The sequence below is a fragment of the Cyphomyrmex costatus genome, unplaced genomic scaffold (assembly GCF_001594065.2).
Source record: "Cyphomyrmex costatus isolate MS0001 unplaced genomic scaffold, Ccosl1.0 scaffold666, whole genome shotgun sequence".
In the NCBI taxonomy this organism is placed as follows: domain Eukaryota; kingdom Metazoa; phylum Arthropoda; class Insecta; order Hymenoptera; family Formicidae; genus Cyphomyrmex; species Cyphomyrmex costatus.
Window position 1 is genome coordinate 120,800 of NW_017280229.1, and position 22,298 is coordinate 143,097.

The 22,298-nt window shown below is 27.8% G+C and overlaps 2 protein-coding genes across 3 annotated transcripts in view; both read left to right on the plus strand.

The window, feature by feature from the left end:
* Positions 1–6,918, plus strand: part of LOC108780040 (tyrocidine synthase 1) — a 12,682-nt gene extending 5,764 nt beyond the window's left edge. Inside the window, exons 4-13 of one of the 2 annotated variants that reach the window (XM_018547615.1) lie at positions 1,432–1,587; positions 1,915–2,141; positions 2,400–2,462; positions 3,317–3,527; positions 3,769–3,936; positions 4,147–4,343; positions 4,805–5,000; positions 5,660–6,023; positions 6,113–6,563; positions 6,695–6,918. In XM_018547615.1, the coding sequence (XP_018403117.1) occupies positions 1,432–1,587; positions 1,915–2,141; positions 2,400–2,462; positions 3,317–3,527; positions 3,769–3,936; positions 4,147–4,343; positions 4,805–5,000; positions 5,660–6,023; positions 6,113–6,563; positions 6,695–6,835 (2,174 nt within the window). In that variant the 3' untranslated portion in view covers positions 6,836–6,918. The remainder of the gene's footprint in view (positions 1–1,431; positions 1,588–1,914; positions 2,142–2,399; positions 2,463–3,316; positions 3,528–3,768; positions 3,937–4,146; positions 4,344–4,804; positions 5,001–5,659; positions 6,024–6,112; positions 6,564–6,694) is intronic. The other variant, XM_018547616.1, reaches the window with a different exon arrangement.
* Positions 6,919–14,934: 8,016 nt separating this feature from the next.
* LOC108780027 (mycosubtilin synthase subunit C) lies at positions 14,935–22,172 on the plus strand. Its single transcript, XM_018547597.1, has 12 exons — positions 14,935–15,067; positions 15,248–15,526; positions 16,222–16,377; positions 17,135–17,361; positions 17,578–17,640; positions 18,827–19,037; positions 19,391–19,558; positions 19,754–19,950; positions 20,412–20,607; positions 20,856–21,213; positions 21,467–21,917; positions 22,032–22,172. The coding sequence occupies exons 1-12, from the start codon at positions 14,935–14,937 to the stop codon at positions 22,170–22,172; spliced, it is 2,580 nt and encodes an 859-aa protein (XP_018403099.1).
* The last annotated feature ends 126 nt before the right edge of the window (positions 22,173–22,298 follow it).

The window sequence follows — 22,298 nt, forward strand, 5'->3', positions numbered from 1 at the left end:
TCTCTCTCTCTCTCTCCAGAACGCAAATGTTTCAAAACAAATATAAAAAATTAACATTATTCGATGCTTAAATTATAGATGTAAATTTTATGTAATTTTTTAATACTATTTTTCAACTATTAGTCTAATTCTTATTTTTATTTCAAAATTTAGTTTTTATATAATTTTAGAAAAAATTTTAATATTAAATTTACCCATAAGATACAAAAACTTATTTAAATAAGCAAAGTAATGTTTTATAATTAATTTTTATTAATCAAATTTCAGCGTATTTTTAATCATAAATTATTAAGAATCTCGTAATAATTAATTTACATGAGTGATTCATCGTAAGTCATATTGTACATGTATATCCTTAAATAGCTAAATTTGAAAATATCTCAATTTTGAACTGTATTTCTTTAAAAGTTTACAATATTACCAAGAAACATGAAATAAAAATATAAAAAATATATAAAAGTATAAAAAAACGAACGTTTTGAAACTCACAGGTCCTTCTTCAGCGATTCATAAAGATGTTTCGATGTCAACGAGATGAACGCATGTTGTAACACTTGCGTTTAACAGAATCAGACGAACAAGTAATGATGCTCCAGTTTTCATACATTTTACACAATTTCCACATTCACACAAAAACAGGAGAATCATTTCTCTTCAAACAAATTGTCGTACCGACACAATACCACACCATGTCGCTTTGACTGTAAGATTATGCATTTATCTCGTTGATATCGAAACATCTTTATGAATCATTGAAAAAGGACCTGTGAATTCCGAAACGTTCGATACTTTTATATACTTTTTATATTTTTATTTTATGTTTCTTAGTAATATTGTAAACAATTAATTAAAAAATCTTATTACCGCTCGATTCAGACTGTTTTTCTTTATACTTTGCATTGCAAAAAACGAGCGAAAACTAATTTATTTCTTTAATAAAACTTTAATGTGATTTTGAAAATATGTACCTAATCAAGTGTATTAAATTTTCATTTTATTATAAAATTTTAAATACAAAATCTCATAATTATAAAAAAACCGATTCTGTCGAACTTATACATTCTTCGTCAAATTAAGTGTACAATAAGTGTACGTAATAAAAGATAAGCGTGAGATATCTATGTAATAATTCTCAATTATGACATTGTTTTTAGCACGAGGCCGTATATAGTATATATAGATCTATTATAACTATTTTTTACTAACAAGAAGATTAACGGTATTACTTTGAAAGCGAATGATGAATAATTTTAAAATAACTTGCAGAACGCGGAAGATTTTATTATTCCTTTAGCTATAAATACAAGAAAAAACCTTGAGTTTTTACGTTTCATTTTGATTGGATATAATTGAAGATAATAGATTTGATATTTCTTCCGCTTATTTCTTCAATGTAAAAGCAATTAAGTAAAAATACGATTCCACTTTCAGCGGATTTATGCATCTATGAAGGAGCTTTAATCGTAACATATGAACAACTTTTGAAAGATGCCAGACAAGAACAAGAAAATATATTACAAACTAAGGAGGGTTCGAATCAACTCGCTATTGTTCTCTATACTTCTGGAAGTACAGGAGTTCCTAAAGGTAATACTGCATTTTGTGAAAATTATACAATAGATAACAATACTAAAATATATGATTTAATGTGTAAGACTCGTTTTTATTCATCTTAAACGCTATTCGTAAATGTTCATAAAATGTCGTATCTCATATGCTTAATATTATGTAAGGCGAATAAAAACCGTGTATCTATTATAAAAGGATATTAGCCTTAGTTTCAATTATACATAGAAAAATATAGGACAGAAATAGAAAATAATTACTTATTATATAATTTATAGTTTGAAACAAACAAAGCGAGAGTCTGGAAAAACATAGTCATTTGTAATAAACACATTTATCTTCTTAAAGGCGTGCTAATACCTCATGCTATTCTATTGAATCGTCTACAATGGCAATGGAGGGAATTCCCATATGCTGACGATGAAGAACGATGTGTTTTCAAAACTTCTCTTACTTTCGTCGACAGCGTTCCCGAAATTTGGGGACCTCTTCTACAAAGTCGTACCTTAGTAATTGTACCGAAAAATGTGACTAAAGATCCGGAAAAATTCATACCACTTTTAGAAAAACATCAGGTAAAAACTTCACTAACTTATCATATAATTATTGTATATAATTACAAACTCTTATTTTTTAAATTAATTTTATATATATGTAATTAACAGAAATTTTACATTATTTTGAATTGAACGCGAATAAATGTTCAACCTTCATAAAATTTCTCCATAAAATTAATTTAAAATATATAAATTCGTTTATCACATCTTTTATATAATTTAGTTGTAAATTAATAATATTACTTAATTTATGACAAAGAAAAATTTATGTTATAGATACAACGTTTAGTTCTCGTGCCATCGTTGCTACGTTCATTGCTCATGTATTTAGATTTGCGAGTGAGTATATAAAAATACATTACACGTGTGATTTATCGCTTTTACAAGATAAGCAAATCTATAATTATTACATAAATTTCTTCGGCTTTCAATCTTGATTTTATGCAACATCGTACGAAAGGTTAAGAACAGCTTTCCCTTTAGTCCCTGACCATTAAAATGAGTAGTTTGCAATATTTCATAACGATAATAATAGTAATTCACTGTACATAAAATATAATCAATGATAATGCATAAGACATTCTGATGTATATGTTTCTGGTTTTTTTCCTTTAACATTCGCAAAAATTTGAAACAGCCTTATACTTTTAACATTTCAACATTAGTTTGAAAATAGTCGACAAGTTTATTTGTCACGTTTAAGCAAACCACAGAACATAAATGAAAAGCAATACGCTTAGATAAATAAAATTCACGATACGGTGACTCCCATATCAACGTATAGATTTTACAACTGAGAAATTCTTCTATAAATCAATTTAAATTGCAATCAAAAATTACGTAACATAGATAACAAGCATTTAATTAAATGTATAATTATTGAACGTTATGTTGTGGAGATATCTATCAATAAAGAAAATAAATCGTGTTAATTACGCTAAGCGGCTTAGAAAATTTTTACGACATTACCGTTATCTTTTTAATCCACCTTTTTTCATGCAATCTTATATTAAATGTAGTGTAAATGCTTATATTAAAATGTAGCGTAAACATAATTTCTAGTATATGCTGTTATCACAACTCAAGGCATCTAAAAACACCGTTATAATTTGTATTTGTACGATAAAAATGTTAACCGTCTCGTAATACTTTATATTTAATATATGTATAATTTGTCAAATCACTTTGCTCAGGATAATAACAACGTTCTCGGTCGCTTGAAACTCTGGGTCTGTTCCGGGGAAACCTTGTCAGTCGCACTAGCCGATCAATTCTTTGCCATGTTTGAGAATCAGAAAAAGATATTAGCTAATTTCTACGGTAGCACGGAAGTCATGGGCGACGTTACGTATTATCTGTTAAACAAACGAGCACAATTACAAGGAATGGAAAAAGTGCCAATCGGTATGAATAATTACTAATCGCTAATATGTCATAAATTACTAACTAAGGAAATAATAAAGCTTAATAAAACAATAAAATAGTATTGCGAAAAATAATAAAATTGTTGATAAAATACAACAAAGCATTTAATTAGTTCTAAGCTAACAATAATTAAAACTACGTTTCAATGAACTATTATTACTAATATATTAATAAATAATAATTACTAAACAACATTTACATGCTGTATGGTTTGTTGCAGGAAAACCAATTGACAATTGTATAATTTATCTCGTAAACAAGGATATGCGACTGGTTCCCCAGGGAGAAGTCGGAGAGTTGATAGTGGCTGGAAGAAACCTTGCCGCAGGATATATACGCGGACGAGACACACATAAATTTTTGGACAATCCTTACGCTATCGATCCAGGTAAGAAAATAAAATAACGTAAAAGAAAGATCGAATGTCGCGTCTTCCGTACTCGAAGAATTTACTGTAGATTGTCTCTTTCATAACGACGATTTCTCTTACAAGCAAAAACATAATAATCAAAGTGTCGTGATTTTTTTACAGTTAGTGTAAAGTTCAATTTCGATATGCATACATATAAGATTTAAAAATGTGCTGATTTGTTTGCAGAATATTCAAGAATCTTTCGTACAGGAGATTACGCTAAAATTGTCAAAGAGTCGATAATTTTTGAAGGACGAGTGGATTCGCAAATTAAGATTAGAGGTCACCGTGTCGATCTCACAGAAGTTGAAAAAGTAATCGCCACAATATCTAATATCGATAAAGTCGTAGTTCTTTGTCACAAACCTGGTGAACTATCACAGGTAAATATTTCGATATATAACATATGTCATATATGGACAGCAACAAAGGGAAATGTACTTGTAATAAAATTCATAAACAATAATTTTTTTTAATTTTCTCTAAATATTTAATCTAAACATCTTAGAATATATTTAAATAATACGTCCGTCTTTCTTCAATAATTTTAATGGCACGTAAATTTGTTGTACAAAAAATTGACACTTCTTAATTGAATATTAATAAATAAATTCATAAACTGAATATTTCTATTTATTCTAATAAACAAACTATTTTTCATTATAAAGTTTTATGACTTAAAAATATTTTTTTATTTGCAAAACTTATCCATTCCATAAGCATCTTCTTTAAAATTGCTAAAAATACCAATAATATTAATATTAAATACCATATATTATCAAAAATATTAATTAATTTTCTAATAAATTAACTTACACAGATAAATTTTGTATTTTATGTTTAGGCATTAATAGCCTTCGTTACCATTATGGATGAGACAAATCTATCTTGCTCGGAAATCGAAGATTTTCTTCAAAGGACGCTTCCGCCATATATGTTACCACAAATTTTTATCATTGATCACATACCTCTTCTAACCAATGGAAAAACGGATCGACAAACATTGTTAAAAAAATATGAATCATCTTATTCTAATGACGGTATGTCGAACTAATTACATTATATCGTTTAGTTAAATAAAATATCATATATATTGTGATATCTATTTGAGTTATATGTATATTAAATAAGATATTAAAATAGTAATTTTTATTTCATTATAGTTACATTTTACAAATAACTGTTTGATCTTTTATTTAAAGATGTTTGCAAGTTACAAATAAAATATATTATGACTCTATTAAGCAAACCGGTTTATGATTGTATGATATATTCATTGTTTCCCTTTTAATTTTAAAATCGCTCCATATATTTGAAATTAGAATAACCTTTCTAATATTTTCTACGAAATAAGTTAATTAAGTAACAAATGTAGAAAAAATCGAAAAATGTTTATTTTATTTCATGTTTTCATGTTTTATCTTTTACTGAATAATTAATTCTGCATATATTATTTGCAATAATTATACTTACATTAAAATTAAAAGAAATTCTTTGTTAAGAAAAAATAAGAAATTTTAACAACAATTTTTACCCTATAATCTCTACTTTTTCGTAGATAAATAATTCAAATATACAAAATAAATTAATTGTTAACCAATTTCTTTTAGTGAGAAATCAATATAAAGAAAAATTCAATTTTATTTTTTAAGTCAAAAGATTAATATTTTACTGGCTTAGCTTAAATATTTTATTCTAGAAAACGACTTTGCTATGAGTTGCGATTACAGCGGCGTGCCAAATATAGATCTTGCAAAAGCCCACATCCTCTTTCCAACTATCGCATCTGTAATCGGACATAGTGGTCGCCCGCTGGTAACGTTACACGCAAATTTTTACGAGCTTGGTGGAAATTCCTTGAATTCCATTTATACCGTAACCAAGTTAAGAGATCAAGGTTATCAAATCGGTATAACGGATTTTATTACGGCGAAAAATTTAGCCGATGTATTAAACAAGATGAAACTCATATCATCCGATGAAGAACCTCTGAAAGAAGTCACTGATCAGAAACCATATGTCTTTGAATCATTAAACGATTGCCATAAGGAGGACGCGATCGAGTAAGTGTTGTGCAAAATTTAATTTTTAATTTGTAATAGTCATACATGATTGAAACAATTAGAGAACGTTTATTTAAAAAAATTTGCAGAATAATCACAGAAAGCTTTTATTCGAAAGCCGATTTGGAACAATGGTTAATACCGGACATAACAAGAGGTGATTATCGGGAACTAATGGAGATTATGTGGAAGTTTTATGTAGAAAAAGACCTTAGTTTTGTGATAAAGTCTGCGCAGAGTGGCAAAATAATCGGGGTTGCACTCAATTTTGATCTTTGGGATGAGCCTGCAGTGGTACTGAAATCTAAATTAATGATCATTTTTGATTTCCTCGAATATGTGGAAGGTCCGATCAGAGACTGCAAATTACCAAAGAATAAAGGTCAGATAATTCACATTTCTATGATGGGAACAAACATCGATTTGAGTCCCGCGGAGAACGTTCTTGTAATGAAACAGATGGAAGAATACTGTTTGCAACTAGCCAAACAAAAAGAATACATCGGAATTTTTACCACAAATACTAGTCCACTCACACAGGTAAACAATACATATAATCCTTTGACAGCTTAGCTATATCAAATGTTAATAATAATAATAATATAAATATTTATTATATGATTTATAAGTTTGCAAAATTTATAACTTGTACTTTTTTACATAAACTTCAGCAACTTGGTACGGACGTACTCGGTTATGAAACAATGCAGATATATCAAGTGAATAAATATGAGACTCCTGATGGATATAAACCTTTCGGTAAAGCTCCTGACAGTCAAGTGGTAATTTGCGCATTGAAAATGATCAACTAAAATTATTTTAGTAAATAGTAAACAGTATAAAAAGATAGTATTACTTATTAAGTATAAACATGAACTGCTATCTTTCATCGATGCATCTGTGACCATTAACAGTCTATTAATTTCAAAACATTTTTGTATCGCATTATTATTTGCTATAAATATCAATGATATCAAAATAATCTCACGAAACAACAACCGATCGACCATTTACAATCTACACTATTTGTCAAATGTAACTGTCATTTTTTCGTTATTGTTCCTCACTGTTTTTCGTAGATTAGAAAATCTTTAAGATATACAAGGTATCCCAGTAACTTTGTTACAAAGCAATATCTCCGTTACCATTTTTGATACATCTACCTTAATACTTTCATATGCAGAATAATTAGAGGAAAAAAAATTATACAATTCTATTTAAAAAAGTGGAGGTGACCTTTATATCTTTTTGGCGCCTCCCCTTAAAAAAAAAAACAAGTTGACTTAAACATGTTCCCCTCCGAACCAAACAATTTCTTCTTTAGACATTTTCGCATATCATTAACGGTAACAGAGATATTGTCTTGTAACAGAGTTACTGGGACACCATGAGAGGTACTTTAGTGTAAAAATATATTTTATTATTTAGTGATATTTATATATAAAAATGCGATATAATTTTCGAAAATTTTAATTTTATAAAATTTTCCAAAATTAATAATTGCATGTTATAATATTTGATTAATAAATATAAATTTCAATAAAAATATTTTAATTAAAACATGATAAAATTATTCATTGCATATATTACAATAAATACTTGTACTATAAATTATAAACTTATGAAAATTTGTTGTGATCTATTTTTAAAACTTAGTAATACATTGTTATTATTATTTTATTACAATAATTATCTTCTTAAGTAAAAAGTATTAACCAAAAAATAATTTAAGTATAAAGTATATCATAAAAGAAGTAACGATTGTATGATAAATTATAAGTTATTTCTCAATATGATATCATTAAATTATTTACGTTGTACAATAGATTTAGCCTTTGACATATCATAATAATGTAAAATAGTAATATAGTAAATATTTATTTTACTTTACATAAATAAAGCACAATAAATTTGTAATAGAAATAAAACACTTTAACGATTGTTCAATAAAAGTATGAGTGATATAATATTAATTTAATGCATATTTTTTTATGAACATAATACTTTATAAATTTTTTTATGAACATAATATTTTATAAATCAAATATAAGTAAATTAAGGAATTAAAATGAGCATATACCACGACGCTGGATAGATTTAGCGAAAATATAATGTATTTCGTGGAATATTAAAACGAAATTTTATTATTAGTACATTTGTTAAACGTTTCGGCCTTTAATCTGGCCATCATCAGTAATCTATAATAACTACTTATAATTTTCTAATCTTCTCGATGTTTATTTTATATAACAGTAATAATGATTTTAATATGAGAATATAAATCAGCTGATTTAATTAGTATGTTAATCTATCGCATGTTGTTCTAATGATATTTTAATAGATTTCTTAGATTTGTTTATAAAAGTTTGTCTAATGAATATTTTGATGTAGTTGATTGTAGTAAGAACTATTATAAATGGACCTCTCAGCGTCTCGCTGTGAAGTTAGCACCTCAACTTCAAAAATCGGAAATTTTAATAACAGTACTGCTGGTACCCGCAATAGTTCTAGAGTTCCTGATAGGTTTCATCAATAGTACTGTTGATTTAGGCCAAAAATTTTAAAAAATAAAAATATGCGGTGCTAACTTCGCGTGGCACTGCAAGATTTGAAAAAGCCGATTTTTATGACGGAATCTCACAGTACTCGAAGAGTACTACAGTTCCTGATCGATTATAACAATAGTACCGGCCATTAAATATTTTTAAATAAATTTTTAAAAAAAGAGCTCGCACCTCAACTTTCAAAAAAATTATTCTTTTTGCGCCATTTTGTAGTACTTGAAGAGTACTACAGTTCCTGATCGGTTTTAGTGACACTAACCACCGTTTTAATATGTTTAAACAATTTTTCGATCCGCGCGTTGGCACCACACATCAAGAGTAAAGTGCCTTCAAACAGTCAGTACTGGCCGACTTTCCGACAGTACTACAATAGTTCCGAAGAAATATGCAGGTGTCGACCCGAGTACTCCTCGTTTAATATGTTTAAATAATTTTTTAAGTTTTCCGCTGGCACCGCACGTCAAGAGTATAATGCCTCTAAACAGCCAATACTCGCGTCGAAACCTGCATATTTCTTCGGAACTATTGTAGTACTGTCGGAAAAAGTCGAAAAGTCGGCCAGTACTGACTGTTTGAAGGCACTTTACTCTTGATGTGTGGTGCCAACGCGCGGATCGAAAAATTGTTTAAACATATTAAAACGGTGGTTAGTGTCACTAAAACCGATCAGGAACTGTAGTACTCTTCAAGTACTACAAAATGGCGCAAAAAGAATAATTTTTTTGAAAGTTGAGGTGCGAGCTCTTTTTTTAAAAATTTATTTAAAAATATTTAATGGCCGGTACTATTGTTATAATCGATCAGGAACTGTAGTACTCTTCGAGTACTGTGAGATTCCGTCATAAAAATCGGCTTTTTCAAATCTTGCGGTGCCACACGAAGTTAGCACCGCATATTTTTATTTTTTAAAATTTTTGGCTTAAATCAACAGTACTATTCATGAAACCTATCAGGAACTCTAGAACTATTGCGGGTGCAAGCAGTACTGTTATTAAAATTTCCGATTTTTGAAGTTGAGGTGCTAACTTCATAGCGAGACGCTGAGAGGTCCATTTATAATAGTTCTTATTACAATCAACTACATCAAAATATTCATTAGACAAACTTTTATAAACAAATCTAAGAAATCCATTAAAATATCATTAGAACAACATGCGATAGATTAACATACTAATTAAATCAGCTGATTTATATTCTCATATTAAAATCATTATTACTGTTATATAAAATAAACATCGAGAAGATTAGAAAATTATAAGTAGTTATTATAGATTACTGATGATGGCCAGATTAAAGGCCGAAACGTTTAACAAATGTACTAATAATAAAATTTCGTTTTAATATTCCACGAAATACATTATATTTTCGCTAAATCTATCCAGCGTCGTGGTATATGCTCATTTTAATTCCTTCGTTTAATTCCTTTGTTTATTACTAAACCACATTAAACTTATATTATTGTTTATAAGTAAATTGCCTATGAGAACCTCCATGGTTGTTAATGCGTAAATAATATATTTTTAAGCCGATAAGATAAACGCGCACGCGTATAAAGTGATAAGATTTGACTTCCGTACTAAAGAGAATTCAAATCCAGAATCAAAATGTTTGTAGAGTTAATTTTGTTGGTACTATTCCAATTACAAGTTACATTTTATCACTTCTTATCAATTGTGAATTATCTGATTTTACATATATTACTTATACACTAACAACACGAAAACACTTACAGATAATTTATCAAAGAATATTGGATTAAAAATTTAAATTACAATAATAAACAATACGTATGCGTGTGGACTCTTGAAGTTCCAAAATATCAGTTGTCAACGAGCAAATGAGAGTACGGCGTAGTTATTGTTACGCAAAATGTTACGCAAAATAAAATAAAAATAGATTTCCTCGAAATCAATTTATTAAAAAATTAGAACGTTTCGGTTCATTTTGAACTTTCCTCAGCTAATGCATTTAATCATTTAAACATTAATTCTACATAATATGATCCTTGTCAGATATGTCAAATTCCTAGATGAGATGTTCCAATTCTAAAGAAATATAATTAATTATATTTCTTATATTAATTATATTTCTTTAGAATTGGAACATCTCATCTAGGAAGGTTCAAAATGAACCGAAACGTTCTAATTTTTTAATAAATTGATTTCGAGAAAATCTATTTTTATTTTATTTTTCGTAACAACAACCATGCCGTACTCTCATTTGCCCGTTGACAACTGATATTTTACAATAATTAATACATGTACATTATTATTTACTATATAAAATTTATTTTAGAGGAAAGATCGATAATGCAAGATGGATAATCTTATGAGAGGGAAATAACCAATTCAAAAATGAGATAATATTACATTAACATTATTATATACAGCAATCTATAAAGAAATTTGGTCAAAAATCGAGTAAAATAAAGGATGTAAAACTTAAAGATCTATTAGATATCAGTACGTTTCTCATGACCACAGATTCTTCTTCAACAGAGGGGGACCGGGGATTGATACATGGGACATGTTGTTACATTTACAATTGCTGCTAAACGATAAACAATAATATATTACATAAAAAATATAATATTTCTATAAAAACATTGCGGTTATGCTGCAATAAATTATTTCAGGCTGAATAACATATTTTCTGAAATAGAAAATATTTTAGGTTTTTGATAGCCAAAAGTAAAATAAATCAGTGATATATATTATATTTATGTTATATTTATCGATCTCTTCACCATATCACAATTCTAACTATTTCTACAGAATTCTTGTTTCATAAGCAACAACATCTTACAGTTATATTAACTTTTAACATATATTTCCTGCATAAATAATAATTGAAATACGTATATATATCATATCCTGGGACTAGTTGTGACGGGATACGTTGTTACAGATGTCTGCTTTTTCGTCGTTACACTTAACTTCAATATAACCTAAGCGTAAAATATATAGTAGCAACCGGCTAAGCAAAATTACGTATAAGATATAATCGTGGACATCTTCCATTAGATAAATACTTATTGAAATAATAACATAATTATATACATACAATAATTACACATTATAAGTAGATGTGTACGAATATATTTACTTATACATGTATATATGAATCTAATGAGATAGTTTAAAAATTTTTTAGACCTTATCATCGTTTTTTTCTTATTTCCATATTATCCGACTTCGTTATCGAGTTCTCATGATGGTGCTGTACTTGAAAAAAAGCAGGAAAGCTTGTTCAATTTTACATTCTATGTTGCAGAAAACGTTCTCTTTGCATTTTTTGTTTTTGAACACAACAAATTGACAATTTTTTATTTCTGTGTATGTAAGAAGAAGAGAAAACTGTTCAAATATATCAAATGTTATTAATATTACATCCCTATATGTATATATATGTATATACATATATATTATTTTAAAATTATTAATAAAGTATATATATGTATGTGTTATACACATATTTTTTTATTTCATTTTATTAAATGTAATATAATATTTTGAAATCTCTAAATCTGTAACAACTGACTCCAGTAACATCCGATCCCGCAAATGAGATTAGTTGTTACAAAGTGCATCATTTTATATTTTTTATTAATATTTAAAAGTTAATCATTTTATTAAACTATAAAAATAATTTTTCTGTAATGTAAGCGTGTGGCTATTACAAAATGGCTTCATGATTTATATTCTATTTATTAGTTACATGCACAAATTTCATTAATAAAAACTATCAACAATCCCTAATCTCTCCTATATAATGTATATATTATAAACTCATATTAAGTTATATATACTTATTAAGAAAGGTATACCTTATTCGTCAAATATCTAAAGAAAAAACACTATTATTTCATACATTAATAAATCTATTTTTGTAACTGGTTATCAATGTTTAAACAAATTGAAATTTATCATAAAAAATAAGTTTGATAAAGTTCGAAATATTGTCTATAAACTCTGTCTCCAACAACATAAATAACAGATAAATAATATTAACTTTGACATTGTTATTTATTAAATTTTATCTCCAAAACAATTAATATTAAAACTAATATGAGAATAGGGCTACGAGCCTTAGATTCATTAAAATCTTTAATTCTATTAATTCTATTAATTCTAATATTAATCTTTTGATATTAGCTCTCTTCAGTCTGTTCTCGCGAAAATCATTTCATTGAGTTTATGCGTTGACTGTAAAAAGGTTTTATGTGTATTTCTCTAGTTTTTCTGATGTAAGTGTTGAATTTACTCTTCTTTTACAAATTTAATACTGTTTATTAATTTATTCTCTCTTTTTGACTATTAACTAGATGACTAAACTTATATATTTAAAAAGGAAAAAAAATTTATTCTACTGACTTTGTTTATCTGATTTTTGCCTAACAACGAAATGTTCGATGACCAATCAATTAAAAAAATTAACAACTATAAAAATATCAGATCAAGGATTCAACACCTATTTTGGAAACTAATATCACATTATGCACAATTTGACTCAACATATTATGCCAGGACTGGTAAACTTGCGACTCAATATTTTTATTTTAATATTCATATTACAAACTTATATTAAATTACATGCTGAAAAAGTATTTATGTGGCCACGAAACGTACTGATATGTAATAGATGTCTTAATTAAAGTTTTACATCCTTTATTTAGCTCGATTATTGACCAGATTTTCTTATAGATTGCTTTGACTAACACAAGAAAATTTTTATATTATATATGTTTAATTAATAATTTATATACATATATTATAATAATTATTATACATATATGTTAAATTATATATTATTAAATATAAATTTTATATATATATATAGTATATTTAACAACAAGCAAAATCTATGAATCGCAAGGGTTTTATTTTTTATCTAAAATTATAATTTATATTGATAATATATGAATGAATCAAATTATTGTAATTTAAATTCAAATAAGTAGATCATCTTTTAAGTAAAAACCTCTATTTTATTAATAAATAATCTTCGGCTTCATTTAATCTAGAAAATCGATTCATGCGGAGATCTTTATTTTTACCGAAGTTTATGATTTTTCCAAATATCAAAAAAACATTTTTTTCTCAATAATATTTAGAAATTTATTTTAAGAAAGGTTGATAACGCGAGATGGGCGATCTTTTGAGAGTGGGAAATCCCGCGTAACCAATTCAGAAATGAGATAAATGAGGAGTCGTGAAGGCATATATAGAGTCAAACTGATAAAATAGACGTATTAATAAATTTCTCGACTTATAGTTTTAATTATTGGACTTAGTGTAATTTGAATCTATAAGGTACATTTAATATTACAAATCCTCATAGTCAACAATCGAATCTTAAAAATTAATTAATTTAACTTCGAGTAATTGTGAATTAAAAATTTAACTCTTCATTGTGTCTCTGGTTATGATCAATTCGGCTTTTTTCCAAGGTTGGTATTTCTATAATTTTGAAGGTTCACTCTTATAACAAATCTGAGAAAAGTCATTGAGGTTTACTTATGATGCAAACCACGTGGTTTTAATTATACGAAAGACTTTAAAATAGTGAGAAATTAAAAAATATTGTATTGCATAGTCGAGTGTGGCTATATTCGACATTAAATGCGAAAAAAATATGAAAGTATTCAAATTTAACTTTCTTATTACAAATTTAACTTTCTTCGTTAAGAGACATGCATTTTAGGAAAAAAAATTATTAAATGTCATATTTAAATTCTCAAAAATAATTTTGTTAGTCTTTGACAAGAAGTAAACATTTTCTTATTAATATTGAAAAAAATATGATAAATGACTTGTTCCTTTTCTAGATTTATCTATTAAAATGAACAGTTTTTAGTCATCATGTCTCAAAAACCATTGCCCGAAAGAATAATAAGTAACAAATACTATTATACCTTATTTTTTTTAAGCAAATACAAAGGCTATTAAGAGTCAACGCTGTTAGCAGTGCGCAAAAACACAATCTTAAAATCTATAACATAGATACCATGTCGTATACGACATGGTATCTATGTTATAGATTTTAAGATTGTGTTTTTGCGCACTGCTAACAGCGTTGACTCTTAATAGCCTTTGTATTTGCTTAAATTTTTTGTATTGTTATTATTAAATTATTAATTTTTTATTATACCTTATTTTCTTGATAAATTTTTTTAATTTATTGTATTTTAATTCGAAAATTTTGAATATTGTAAATTATTAAGAAACATTTTAATGTGTTATAAATTGTTAGTGAAAATTTAAATATTAATTTTCCTTGTAAATTACATTTTAGATCTCTATTAATCATACGAATAAAAAAATTCCAATTTCTTTGAATGTTTGAAAATGGGTACTTTGCGACAACAATCGATTTTACAAGGTCAGCAAACTGAAAGGAATCAAAAGAAAAATTTATTACACGAATTGTTTAGTAGTACAGCAAGATCTCATCCGAATCAAGTGGCAATATATTACGAAGGTAAGGATTTGCTCCCCGATATAAAATATAAATGAAATCACTTCATGAAAATGGTACAAAGTATGTTCTTTGATAATTTAATTAATCAGTTGTATTAAATTTTAATAATGCCAATAATGCCAGCGCGCACTATTGGCGATTGTATCGAAATATATGCATCTAAACTATTGAAAACTATAGATGACACCGGAAAGGAATATGAACTGTCTTTTAAAGAATTGGATAACATCACCAATCAGTTAGCACGAGCTATGCAAAAGCTTTATAAAAAATTTGAAATGACTTCTCAGTCATTAATAGGTGTCTGCATGGAACCATCACATCGCCTTTTAACTATATTACTTAGTATATTAAAGACAGGGATGGCTTATCTACCTTTAGATAAGGAATTTCTGATATCTAGAACAAAACACATTCTCGAGGAAGCGCAACCATTAATAGTACTGATTGAAGAAGGAGGTAAATATCTTTTTTTATCAAAATAAATATTATCAAAAATTTAAGATTATTATTCAATGTCTAAATTGCATTAAACAATTTTTAGAGATTTACTAAAATCTCATATAAAATTTCATAATATAGTACCATTTAAAGATACTTGAGTATTATAAGTAGTATATATTATTAGAATTATCAATCAAAGTCAATATCGGACTATACATCTATCATTAAATTGAGTGCACAATATCTATGTTCTACATGATAAAAAATAATTCAATAATTCGATAAGCATGAGATATCTAAATATAGCAATTCCTATTGCTGCAATGTGCTTTTTTTCACAAGACCGTGAATGTATACTACAAAAAATGTGCTAAATTTTAATAAATATTTATTTGAATAGTGCCAGCTGAATATTTATTAAACGTAAACATATACTTATTTAGTACAGAATTAATTTGATTTAACTATTATCTTTTTATGGAGTAAATATTTACTGAAAATAAATGTTAAGTTAGTATTAATGAAAAAAATACGTATCTATAACGATTTAATACATTTTTTCTCAATGCATAAATATACATGAAAGAATCTTTTTACACTTTATCTCAATTGGATATAATTAAAGATAATAAAATTATAATATATATACTTCTTCTTTTAATTATTCTTTCAATATGAATAATTAAATATAAATACAATTCTGCTTTCAGTAGATTTATCAATTTATGAGGGAGGTTTGATCATGACGTATAAACAACTTTTGAAAGAAGCCAGACAAGAACAAGAATATGCATTACAAACCAAAACAGATTCAAATGAACTCGCAATCGTTCTTTATACTTCCGGAAGTTCAGGAGTTCCTAAAGGTATTTTTTTACACTTTAATCGAAAATTGTATTTCGTGCTATTATATATATAAGTGTACAAATTAGTTCGGTCCATTTTTTGTGTTCAAAAATGCATTTATTTGAAAACAAAATGAATGAACAGATTAATTAAAGTATTGTCCATCGTTGGCTACTACTTTTTCCCATCTCTCAGGCAATTTTCGAATTCCATCTCGTAAAAATGACTCGTCTTTGGAGACGATCATCTTTTGGAAAACGGACCGAACTAATTTGTACTCCTAATTAGGTAATATAATAGAATAATACGAGCAAAATACAACACATACTTTCGTCAACGTTCAAACCATGTTTAAAAAACCAGTTCTCGTCCGATCACTGAAGTCAAGAAACATTGGGCACGGTTAGTACTTGGATGGGTGACCGCTTGGGAACACCGTGTAACGTTGACAATTTTTTTACATTTTTTTTTTAAATAAAATAATAGAATAATACGAGCAAAATACAACACATACTTTCGTCAACGTTCAAACCATGTTTAAAAAACCAGTTCTCGTCCGATCACTGAAGTCAAGAAACATTGGGCACGGTTAGTACTTGGATGGGTGACCGCCTGGGAACACCGTGTAACGTTAACAATCTTTTTTTTACATTTTTTTATATGATAGAATACCTACTAGCTATAGATAATGTAAGTCTGGAAGAGCATAGTCGTTTGTGACATACAGTTATCATACATTCATTCAAAGTTTGTATTATATTAATATACACTTTCTAGGAGTGCTTATATCACATGCTACTGTATTGAATCGTCTACAATGGCAATGGAGTGAATTTCCATATACTGATGATGAAAAACGATGTGTTTTCAAAACTTCCCTTACTTTCGCTGACAGTATTGCCGAAATTTGGGGACCTCTTTTACAAAGTCGAACTCTAGTAATTGTGCCGAAATGTGTGACTAAAAATCCAGAAAAGTTTATACCGCTTTTAGAAAAGCATCAGGTAAAAACTAATATTTATCGTGTATAATTGTAACAATATAAAAAAATTTTAGAAATGTAAAAAACTATAATAATTTAAAACAGGCATCGTTTGTGAAACAGATTATTATACAAAATAAAGTCATATAGCGCTTTTAATCGTAACGGATTTCATTTTAATCTGGGTTACATTAATGACGTCATCTATCTACTATTATATGTTAAATCTATGTTTCAGGTACAACGTTTAGTTCTCGTGCCATCGTTACTGCGTTCGTTGCTCATGTATTTAAATTTACAAGTAAGTGTACAAAACTATATTCCACATATAATTTATCAATATAATCATACCGTTTAAAAAAAAAAAGGTAAAAGATGTGCTAAGAATACGTATTCCTTAAAAAGAGCTGTTGTACTAAGTTAAAAAATTTTAAATTTAATTGTTTGAATTTAATTGGAACCGTGAATAATCGTCCATGTCGTCGTTTGATGTTGTTCAACAGTCTCCGGCGTTATCCGGTGCACTTTTATTATACAATCTGAATGCAAGCTGATTACATACAATTTAATCGGTTCAGTCTTCAGATAATCCGATAATCGCGTTACTGAAAAACTCGACAGCTCGCGTAAAAATAGGTTACATAGTCAGTCTCGTGCAATCATAAGACGCTGCGTATCCTCTTAGCGCAAAGACACTACCGTCTCTTTTGATCAAAAGATATATGTACTTGTTATTATTACGTAAATTTCTTGGAAACTAATCTTGATTTTACGTTACATTATACAAATGTCCAAGAATGACACGCTTCTCTTTTAGTCCTTGACTATTAAAAAAATGAATGGTTTTTAATATTTCATAATAATAATAATTTATTGTGCATAAAATATAATCAATTGTATATGATAAGACATACTGACGTTTTCCTTTGACACTTGCGATAATTTTAAATAGTCTTGTTTTAACATTTCAACATCAGCTTAGTCCAACAAGTTTATCTGTCATGCTTAAGCAAATTACAAAATATATACCTATGCAAAGCTATATTTTTAGATAAATAAGAAGCAATTCGTTCACGATTCGGTGATTCCCAAATCAATATATCGGTCTCGCGACTGAGAAATTCTTCTGCAAGTAAATATAAATTGCTCTCGAAACTTATGCAATACAGATAGATATTTGATTAAATGTTTAATTAATAAAAGTCATTTCGCTGAGGTCATATAGAAGAAGATCTTAATTATCTTAATTATGCTAATTATTCTATAAAAACAGATTGTACTAATTATCCGAAGCGATATAGAAAATTTTTATTATTGTTATCTTTATAATCCATCTTTCTTTGTATAATCCTATATTAAAATGCATCGTGAACATAATTTTTATTCTATTATCATAGCTCAAGATACCTAAGACTTATAATAATTTGTATTACAAGAATATTTACCGCCTCGTAACATAACATTTAATATATTTTGTCTTTGCATAGAATAATGACAACGTTCTTGATCATTTGAAACTGTGGATCTGTTCCGGGGAAACTTTGTCAGTAGCTTTGGCAGACCAATTTTTTACCACGTTTAACGATAAGAATAAAATATTAGCTAATTTCTACGGTAGTACAGAAGTCATGGCCGATGTTACATATTATCTATTAAGCAAACGGACGCAATTACAAGGAATGAAGAAAGTGCCAATCGGTAAGAACAATTCTCGATTCATCAACATATACGTAAAAGACTAATAAAATACTTTTCATCTAATGAAATAAAAAAGTTTAATAAAAAAATAAAATAGTATAATAAAAAACAACAAATAATGAAACAATATTCAATAAAATACTTAAATACTCAAAATATTCAAAAATAACGAAATTTATTACAAAACAAAATAGTGTAACAAAACATTTAATCGGTATTCCATTAGTTCCTAAGCTAATAATTAAAAATTCATTTCAGTGAATTATTATTACTAAAAAATTATTATTATATATATACTAAAAAAGAATAATCACTAAACAACATTTACATTATTCACTATGTTTTCGTTGCAGGAAAACCGATCGATAACTGCATAATTTATCTTGTAAACAAGGACATGCAAGTGGTTCCCCAAGGGGAAATCGGAGAGTTGATCGTGGCTGGAAGAAACCTGGCTGAGGGTTATATATGTGAACAAGACACACATAAATTTTTAGACAATCCTTATACTATCGATTCAGGTGAGGAAAGGAAATATCGTAACAATAAAATTGAATGCTTCGTCTTTCAAACTTGAAGAATTCACTATAACGTATAAATTCTTGTGTTCAATAACGAGCGAAATAATTAAGGCATGGAGAGATTTCCTTATATGAAAGTTATTACGATTTCGATATACATTTTACATTTAAAAATATGCTGATTTTTATCTACAGAATATTCGAGAATCTTTTGTACGGGAGATTACGCTAAAATAATCAAAGAATCGATAATTTATGAAGGACGAGTGGATTCACAGATTAAAATTAGGGGTCACCGTGTCGATCTTACGGAAATTGAAAAAGTTATCGCCAGAATACCCGATATCGATAACGTTGTGGTTCTTTGTTACAAACCAGGCGAACTATCTCAAGTAAATATTTTAATATACAATATTTGTGTATATAAATGAAATATATGTGCCAAAATATATATACAAACAATTCTTTTAAAATCTAAGCATTTTAACATACTTTCGTTAATGCTAAATGAGCATATTACGTTTTTTCTTTCTAAGATTTAAATATAAAATCGATCATTAAAGTGATTGCTCGTCATTTTGCATGTTACAATGCAATTTATCAATAAAATATCGATATTTCATAAGTCGAATAATACTTCAAAAAATATTCTACTATATATAGTTTTATGACGATTAAAATTGTTTTTTTTTTTGTAAAAACTTGTCCGTGTATTCTAAATGAACCATTTTTAAATTACTAACAATATTTAAAATTGTTTATGAAAGTCAAGCATTTTAATAGATGTAAATTCATTTGTATGTAGATATATTTTTTCATTTTATATCTTTATATTTTTATATTACATGTTCAGATATTACTAGCCTTTGTTACCATCATGAATGATACGACTCTATCTAACTACGAGATCGAAGATTTTCTTCAGCAAATGTTACCACCATATATGTTACCAAAAATTTTTATTGTTGATTACATACCTCTTCTAGTCAATGGAAAAACAGATCGACAAACATTGTTAAAAAAATATGAATTATCTTACTTTAATGACGGTATGCCGATTACTTATTATATACATATATAGGTATATTCGTTCTATATCAAATAAAATATCCATGTACGTCGTAATACTTCTGTGAGCTATCAAATGAGATGTTAAAGTATTAATAACTTTATTACTAGGATAAATTATGATCTAACTTCTTTTAATTATGTAAGCAAATAAAGAAAAATCTAAAATTTATTTTTCAAAAAATATACCTATATCTTACTAACCAAATACAAAAATTTTGTTCCACAGAAGACGATGCGTCTTGCGATTACAGTGACGTGCCAAGTCAAGATCTTGTAAAAGCTCGTGTCCTCTTTCCGACTATCGCATCCGTAATCGGATGTAGTAATCGCGCGTTAGTAACGCTATACGCGAATTTTTACGAACTTGGCGGAAATTCTTTAAATTCCATTTATACAGTGACCAAGTTAAGAGATCAAGGTTATCAAATCGGTATCACGGATTTTATTACGGCGAAAAATCTAGCCGATGTACTAAATCGAATGAAATTCATATCATCCAATGAAGAACCTCTGAAAGAAGTTATCGACCGAAAGCCATACGTTTTTGAATCATTAAGTGACTGCCATAAAGAAGACGCAATCGAGTAAGTATTATGCAAAATTAAATTTTAAACTCGCAACAGTTACCGTCATATATAAGACGCATTTTTTAATTTATTGATTAATGAATCGTACTATGCGCAAATGTAATTTTGTTGCGTAATACTTACTAAAAGCTGCATTTGCACATAATGCGATTGATCATTAGACGGATTAAAAAACTCGCCCATACTTGAATACATCAGGATGGAAATTTATTTAAATATAAATTTCCATCCTGATGTATTCAATTTACAGGATAATCGCAGAGAGCTTTTATTCAAAAGGCGATTTGGAACAGTGGTTATTACCGGACCTAACGAAAAGCGATGTACGAGAAACAGTGGAGGTCGCATGGAATTGTTATCTAGAGCAGAACCTTAGTTTTGTGATGAAATCAACGCAGAATGGCAAAATAATCGGGGTTACTCTTAACGCTAATCTTTGGAATCAGCCTGTAGTGGTGGTGAAGTCTAAAGCAATGATCCTTATTGATTTTCTTGAACATCTAGAGGGGCCGATAAAGAAGTACAAATTACCAAAGGATAAAGGTCGAATTCTTTATACAAGCATTACAGGAACAAACAGCGATTTGAATCCTGCGGAGAACGTGCTTGCAATAAGATATATGGAAGAATACTGTTTGCAGTTCGCCAAACAAACAGAGTACTCCGGAATTTTTACTACAAACACTAGTCCGCTCACACAGGTAAACAATAAACTTAATTCTTAAATAATTAATTTATGATACAGAAAGTACTTATTATAGGAATACATAATTTTGCTAAATTCATGATTAAATTTTTTTTTACGTAAACTTCAGCAACTTGGTATAGATGTGCTCGGTTATGAAACCATACAAGTATATCAAGTGAATAAATACGAGACATCTAATGGAAATAAACCTTTTGGCAAAGCTCCTAATAGCCAAGTGGTAATTTGCGCATTGAAAATGTTCAATTAAAATAATTTTAGAAAATAGTGTAAAAAAGAAAATGTTATTTATTGAATAGAGTAAGCCTTATATATACATATGTATAACTAGAATTTTTCATTGATGTATTAGCAACTATTAATAATATATTAAATT